This window comes from Pundamilia nyererei, unplaced genomic scaffold (genome assembly GCF_000239375.1).
Source record: "Pundamilia nyererei isolate P.nyererei 1_Seehausen unplaced genomic scaffold, PunNye1.0 scaffold00088, whole genome shotgun sequence".
Taxonomy (NCBI): Eukaryota; Metazoa; Chordata; class Actinopteri; order Cichliformes; family Cichlidae; genus Pundamilia; species Pundamilia nyererei.
Window position 1 is genome coordinate 2147726 of NW_005187489.1, and position 8354 is coordinate 2156079.

Below are 8354 nucleotides of genomic sequence, written 5' to 3' on the forward strand. Positions count from 1 at the left end.
TGTGTGTGTGTGTGTGTGTGTGTGTGTGTGTGTGTGTGTGTGTGTGTAACAGAGAATTATACTGACATTGAAATTGCCTCCAGTGGTGTGTGGAAAGTCCAGTTAAATTACCAGTGCAGGTAATTTAAGCTTCTGGACTCAAATATAAAATAAGCAGAAAGAAGAATTTCTCGTTCGTCTAATCATAAATGTTTAGGTTGAAAACATTACAGTCTGAGAAGACTTATATGCTTCATTCTCACATTCATCTTTAACAACATTATATTTACCTGCCTATACTCTGACTGTACTGCATGAGAACAATTTGAATGGGTCCTCTGTGGTGAGTAAATCATAGCATGAGAAATATACCGTATATAGCCTGAGACAGACAGGTTTCTTTAAGTATCCCTAGCAGCGATGCAGAAGGTTTCATCCCATCACTTTGGACCTTCATGTTGGAGAATTAAAGCTTTATTTTATAAGAGCCATAATTTTCTAACAAGTTCTCAGAAACCTTTCCTGGAAAGACTCAAATATTATTGAATACACTAAGCTGTAATACCAGGGAGTCTGTTATTTTACAATTAAGGGATTTTTTATTCGAAAAGCAAAATTGCTGTTGTACAAATTTAAGAAATTGAGCTTAGTGTCAGTTCACCAAAGCATATTTTTAATTATGACTTTGGATAATGTGTCATAGTCCAGAAGTCTTTGAACTACAGTATGCAAATACTCATTTATTATATTCAGCTGACCTCTTCGTCATCCACGTGCTTCACCCAGTCCTGTAATTAACCTGGATTATCCTTCCTTTGCATTGATTTCACCCTCTCAGCCTGCCTCTCCTACAGGAGGTCAACTTTTAACATTTCTGCACATTTTTTTAAATGTTAATTATTGGCTTTGCGGACTCGGTGTTGACTTGACTTCCTCCGGTCCTCCCATTGGGACCACTTTAGAGCCATCTGGGCTGCACTTTTCCCACTTTAGAACTCAGACATGCTTACATTCCAAAAGTCTGATTGATTTATTCACAGCAAGAGTTTTAATTGGAGCCTTAATGAGGTCGTATGAAAAAAGGAGTCAAAGCTTTTAACCTTAAACGCACTCATTGGCTCCAGGAAGTCACCAGGTGGTGTTTGAGTGTTGTGGATGAAAGGCTGAGTCGCTCCGTGCAGCTTTCAGTTTCCACACCTGTGCTGATTCTGTGCCTGTGATGATGTATGCACGCCCTTGTATTTCTGCATGCACGTGCCAAAGTATGTCCAGCCTAAAGAGCCTGCTGGACGCAAACTGCACGGCATCCTGGATGTTTTGCCTTCTTTCAGCTCTCATCCATCACAGACATGAAACTCTATCATGAGGTGGGCTCTGCCTCTAACACGAAGCGAGTAATGGAGGTCACCTCAGCAGGCTGCTCCGTGCACATTTCCTCCCTGCTAATAGCTTCTTCCAAACAGCCTGACAGAATACAAAATAGCTCACCAAAAATGTCACTCCTGAGCTTTAATACTGACCACTCCACAACAAAGGTAGGGCTGACATTTCCAAACAACAGAACTGCACGATATTCTCAACCAATGCATTTGGTTCACTCTCACAGTCATAATACTACACTGAGTTGGAGATTTATGAATGTCAGATGCTTAAAAGGCCTCTTATAGACATTTTGGGCGCTCTTTGAAACACCTGAGGGCTGGAATGATATCATTGGCAGAGAAATGCACTCGTTTTTTTTACAACTATGTGCACTATAGCACAGTGCTTTGATATCAGACGAACATTATTTACTATGCAGGTATTTCAAATTCACATACTAGGATCATGAGTTGTTAGAGTTCATCCTGAGGAGGACGCAATGCTCACATTAAGTCCTGCTTGTCTAACCTTTAAAAAAATCACAGTATAAAAACACATTTTGGTATATTGTCAAAGACTGGATCAACATTTTTTAATTTTAAAATCACCCAGTAAATGATGAGGGAAGTTTGTAGGTAAATGCAAAGTAGAACCAGCTAAAAAAAAACAGGGCACAGCCACGAGTCATTTTTCTGACCTATGCATGCTGTAAATGTGTTCCTGAAACATTTAACCCATGATTAGCTGACTCTAAACAACCCTGCGAGGAAACCCAGGTGACCAAAGGACGAACAGCACTCTCTCTTTCTCTCAGGGAACATAAGGCTCCGCTCAGCTCTTATCAAAGCTGCACCGCTCAGGTTATAAATACACCCGACAGAATAGAGAGCTGATCGCTCAGAACACATCCAAAGTCATCCGGTCCTAAATATGGTCAACATGTGCCCTGGGCCTCATTAAAGAACCACTTACTCAGCTCTCCAGTAATCACAGCTGTGATTGGGCTTTCATTTCCCGTAGTCTTTACCGGACAAATAAAAATAAAGAAGGATAGATCAGATGTTTGTGTAGCTTTGTGTCGACACAGTGGATCCGTATTTCACTAGGAGATGACTTCAGGTAAGGGTCGGTGTTGGGAAAAATGAGGTCAGGAAGACAGTCCTATACGGGGGATAGATGAGTGGTAATGAAGAAGATAATGAGCGTTGGCTGGCAGGGGTAGATAACCGCCACTGGAGAGAAGATGGAAGATGGTATGATTGTGCTGAGTGGGCTGTGGGTGAAGGAGTGGCTGAGACGTGCAGGCAGACAAGCATCTGATTGGAGGAGGGTGATGTAAGGTGTGATGTAAGGTGTGTGGCCAGAGGGGCCGATGGCGCAATATGGCAGCCTCGCTTCTGTCAGTCTACCCCAGGGCAGCTGTGGCTACAACCGTAGCTTGCCTCCACCAGTGTGTGAATGTGAGAGTGAATGAATAGTGGCATCGTAAAGCGCTCTGGGTGCCTTGAAAAGCGCTATATAAAATCCAATCCATTATTATTATTAAGAAAGCCCAGGTAGACAAAGGAAAAGCAGTAAACAAGAAACTGGGGTTTACAGTTTTGATAGGCTGGAACAGATAACTCGATGATCAGGGACCAAGTCTGAGCAAACGCACTTCACATGAACATACAAGCATGGAGAGGGACTGAAGCGGGCGCTGTAGGAGCCACAGCAGCTGCGTCTGGTCATGCACTGAGGTATGTGTATGCAGGGCAGATGTGAGTGCTGTAATCTGCTTTTTGCAAACAGAAAACGATCTATTTTTTTATTTGCATGAGGAGCGGGGGAAGTGGGATCCAATCATAAGTGGTCACTCAAGATGCATTTTATTGCCAGCTGTGAACTGGTATACTTAGAGCTGTCAGCTTGTGTTTGGATCACTCAAAGCAGATGTTAATGCAAGGTCTGTCTCTCTGAAGATACAACCAATTATACCAACCGTACCAATGAAATCATATTTGCAGAGCACCGCTTGTACTGTCACAGAGAAAAAGAGCTCAGTGAGCACCGGAGAAAAATGACTGACATAACAAAAATGACAAAGCAGGATTCAGTCAGTATTTTAAAAAAAAGATAGCCACAGTCAGTCAGCAAGACATTGTGGAAACTAGACAAAGAGAGACAAGTGAGAGAAAGAAATTAGAAGAGAAAAAGAAGAACGGATGGAGGAAGAACAGCAGAGCAAAATGGTCAACACTGAAGAGGTGTCATTAAATGTGGCTCCACCGACTGTAGCCACGCAGGAGCCATTATCATCCGCCGCTCTGTCCTCCTCCTCCATAGTAAAAACTAATGTCCTCATTTCTATCACTGTGGATGGTTCCACAGCATCCAGTCTACCATAACTGACTAAAAATGCTTCAAAACAAACCTTATCTTTATACACATATATGATGGCTTTTCACACTATTTAAATTATCTTCATGACCTTCATGAGGTCATCACCTACAGCTAACGGTTGTGCCTCGAATGTATTTCCTGCTATCTGCAGTCATCCCTTTATCCTGAGGCACAATGGCCACTCTACAGAAAACACAGGCCAAGAACAGAGAAATGACATTGCATCAGTAAGTTCAGAAATTAGAGTCCATTAACCTGAACATTTTACTGTTTCCTGCAGTGCAGAAAAACCCAAAAAACACCAGGCGCTGTGAAACAGCCTCACCTGGCATACATGCTGGAAGTCCTAGAGTCGCAGTAGCTCTGCACTCTGCAGTCAGTGGCACTCAACGTAGAGCCCAAATTATTGCCTCTCAGAGTTCAAGTAGCAAACACACCTCCACATAAACTGTTTGGAGGAGCCTGCATGACTCAAGCTTTTATGACTGAAATGTGAGAAAGAAAGCACAGAGGAGTATGGGCTCAAATTGTGGTCATAAATATTTTGTACTTGTAAATAAGGATTTGTATGTGTAAAAAGAATTTGTGTGTGTAAAAGAGATTTGTGTGTGGACTTAGCCAAAAAATACGTGTGAAACTCTGGACTCAGGTTTCAAGTGACAAGTATGAATTTTGACCCTGTTTTTCTTCCTTTCATATGATTGGCCAATGTCATGTAAATCTCAAATTTAACTATCCAATCAGAGAACAGATGGGTTTGGCTATTGGAGGGGTGCTTTATGGGGCTTCAGGTTCTTGAAGGGAATAAATGCCCTTTTACATGCCAGCCCAGCGTTTTCCTTCATCACCACAAAGAAAAACAGTCTGTGGTCGTCCGAGTTTGGTGATTTTTGTGTCACAGGTTTACCTGCTTAATACAGGGACTAGCATCTAGTACAGGTAGAGCTGCTGCAAAAACCCACAGAGCTCAGCAGCCAGCGCAACAAATTCTGGATCCTTGGCTTTTAGTTAGCAGTTAGCATTAGCATCACATGCTGCGTCTGATGTGAAAGGACCTTCATGCCTGTGACTCACAGCCATGGTCCCGGGTCAGGCCTGACTTTGTGTTAAACTAATCCTAAAGTAATAATGGTATTTCTAACCACTGATATAGCACAACTTTATCCTTTCAACAGCTACTGAAAGTTAGGGGACCTAGCTGCTATCGGATATTTACATAGAGATCCTCCAGCTTCAAACTGTATTACCCTTCAAGGACCTGCAGTTCAAAAAAGCACCCCTCCAACAGCCAAACCCATCTGTTCTCTGATTGGATAGTTACATTTGTGATTCACGTGACATTGGCCAATCAGATGAAAGGAAGAAAAACAGGGTCAAAATTCGTACTTGAAACTTGAGTCCAGAGTTTCACACGTATTTTTTGGCTAAGTCCACACACAAATCTCTTTTACACACACAAATTCTTTTTACACATACAAATCCTTATTTACAAGTACAAAATATTTATGACCACAATTTGAGCCCACAGAGGAACACAAACACAAAGCAGACTGCTCGGGTCATGAAAGGCAAGGAAGCAGACCAGCAGAAATCTGGGCTTTGCTCCCACGAGTCCAGATTTGAGATTTCTGGTTCCACATCTTTGTGATATGCAGAGAGAATGAACGGATGGTGAGAGAAGTGTGTTTCCCACTGAGAAGCATGGCAGAGGAGGTGTGATAATGTTGCTGGTGACACTGTTGGCCATTTATGTAGAACAACCACAACATTCACAGCGGCTCAGCTTCCCATCTGGTTCCAGTTGGTGGGACCATCATTTGTTTTCCAACAGGAAGATGACCCGAAGCACATGTCCACATTCTGTAAGGGTGTCCGGCAAACATGCTAATGGAGCGCCTTCACGTTGACCCGACCTAAACTCAGAGGTGTTTGTGTTGAGCTCTTGCAGCGTGAGTGCAAAGGTGGCTAATTTGAAGCTGCTATGCTTATTGCATAGTTGCACAGCAAAGCATCGAACGAGTTGTTCTCAAACATTTAGCTGGCGCTGTGTGGTGCCATTATTAAATCTAATGCTTCCTTTTGGGCAACTACAAATGCTTTATTGGACATTTTACGTTGTAGAATGTACCCTATAGCACACTGTGCTTCATTCTTTAGCCTAATTTCTGCTCAAACCTAAAAACCACCTCAGTCTTTTTCCGTTCGCAGCCTCCATAAATCATACAATGTTTACTTTCTGACACGCTGTGCACCGTTAAGTTGCTCTGTCCAGTCCCAACCCAATAAACACAGAAACACTGGGGAATTGCAGCTCACATAATGAGAAGCACTGTTTGTATCTTTTCTTCACATTAGGTGGAAGCAGCCACGGACTCTGAATCTGAAAGCAAAGGCTCACGGGAGTACCATTCTGTTGGGATCCAGGTAGAGGATGAAAAGAAAGGGTAAGATAATGGCTTTGGGATTTTCACATCATTACAAAACATCAGGGTTTGATGTTTGATCTCGGTATCGCAGAAAATAGCCCCACTGTCAGTGCCATTATTCGTCATTTTGGCATGTGTACATTCACCCGTGCCTTTAATCTCTTCGCCCGTCAGACAGGGAAGGTTCAAACGCTCCAACAGCGTGACTGCAGCTGTGCAGGCCGACCTGGAGTTGGAGGGCTTTCCCACCATGGAGGACAAAGGCCTGCAGTTTGGTGGGGGATTCCAGCGTCACTCAGAGCCCAGCACACCTACCCAGTACGGGGCAGTGCGGACCGTGCGCACCCAGGGGCTCTTCAGCTACCGGGAGGATTATCGTACCCCTGCTGAACCCCCCAGTCCCCGGGAGACCACCAGCGAAACGACCTGGCAGCTAGAACCCCCCTCCCCGCGGGAGAACGCGGCTTCGCCGGGCGAGTCGGGGAGGGCGTCCCCTTCCCTGCGGAGGGACGGGAGCTGGTTCATGCAGTTGCTCCACAATGAAACAAAGAGGATGGAGGGCTGGTGTAAGGAGATGGAGGCAGAAGCTGAAGAGAATGACCTGTCAGAGGAGAGTGAGTGAATCTCTGATCCTTTGAGCAGAATTAACAGTTTGCATGTGCTCTGTTTGATATGCTGCGTGTCATTCAGTTCTAGGGAAAATCCGAAGTGCAGTGGGAAGTGCTCAGCTGCTCATGTCTCAGAAATTCCAGCAATTCTACTGGCTGTGTCAGCAAAACCTGGTAAGACGTGATTTTATTAAAGTCTGTAGGTAAAGAACAAATAGAACTGCTGTTTACATCATAACTCACATGTAGGTGACATTAACTGCAGCACACAAATAACATGACCATCCACACTGCATGTGATCCAGCCTACCACATCTGTGCTTGAAGGTAAGAGAGAGAGAAATTAGAATGACACAGCTACATCTGGCACAAAGGTGTTAGACTCAAAATATTGATCGTGCTGTAGAATGAACTTTTGTCATTAGAAACAGTTCCACACTTTGTTCTTCAACCTTCAATACACGTTTAATACTTTAGCTGGTGCTAACAAACTGAATCCAACTGCCTGAAAATGTCATTGATTGTGGAAAAGTGCAACATTGAGAATCAATAGCTATTCGGCGCATTTATATGTGACCTGAGCATTCTGAAATAAAACAATACATGCGTGTGTGTGTGTGTGTGTGTGTGGGTGATGCAGCTTTATCCTGGAACAGAGGAAGTAATGGTAGAACCAGGCTTCTATTGAAATGGATCTGAGACACCAGCAGTGTGTGTGGCACAGATGTTCCTCAGCACTATCACAGCCACTGGTTTTGCCTCTAAGTGTATGGCTTGCATCCTGCTATGTCCTGGATCATCTCCAGGGAACCTTTGCACAGTCTGTAACTTGCGTCCTATTGGCTGTGGTAGCTCCTGCCTCCATGGTTCTGGATCTCGGGGCCCGTTCCTTTGCTGACGTGATCCGAGCCTCTGTGCTGTCCTTTGAGCTGGCCTTTTCTAGCCACTGGTAGGATTTCTTTAGTCAGCCGCTTCCCCTGTCTGTCGATGGTACAGATGTAGATGTAGATAGATGGTGCAGATATATCCCATGCAGGGGCTTGGTCATCCAATACACTTCCACCTCCTGTTCCGCATCATCGTCTGTCTTTAGCTGCCTGAGGCTCTCATGGAGCAGCCCTTGTGAGTGCTCCAAGTTTCATGCTGTACTGTGGCTCTGACACTCAGTGATCCATGCCCTCCCACTTTCTGTAGCTCATGGAGTGTCTGGATGTTGGACTTTGGGTGAAAACCTCCATGCTGAATGAGGGGTTTCATGTCTTGACATTTGTGACATCTCCTTCTCTTGTGGGCATCTTATTATTCCAGCTGTTTATCTGATGACCGGTAGGGCATATGCATTGATGGTTTGTATCTTATTCCTACTATTCAGCTGGCTTCTCTGCAACTGTCTTACCTTCTGTGAGTTGATGTCTCCCTCACACCTGGCATACAGTTAGATAGGTAGGTAGGTAGGTAGGTAGGTAGGTAGTAGGGGTGCAACGATATTCGTATCGATATTGAACCGTTCGATACAGTGCTTTCGGTTCGGTACGCATATGTATCGAACAATACAACATTTGTAATTTATTTTATCAACTTTCCTTCTGACGATGCT

General features: G+C 44.1%; 1 protein-coding gene across 1 annotated transcript in view; it reads left to right on the top strand.

Annotated features, from left to right (window-relative positions):
* dlgap2a (discs, large (Drosophila) homolog-associated protein 2a) overlaps window positions 1–8354 on the top strand; it is a 52082-nt gene that overhangs the window by 39308 nt on the left and 4420 nt on the right. Inside the window, exons 8-10 of the mRNA XM_013912393.1 lie at window positions 6079–6167; window positions 6324–6763; window positions 6840–6931. Coding sequence (XP_013767847.1) covers window positions 6079–6167; window positions 6324–6763; window positions 6840–6931 — 621 coding nt within the window. The remainder of the gene's footprint in view (window positions 1–6078; window positions 6168–6323; window positions 6764–6839; window positions 6932–8354) is intronic.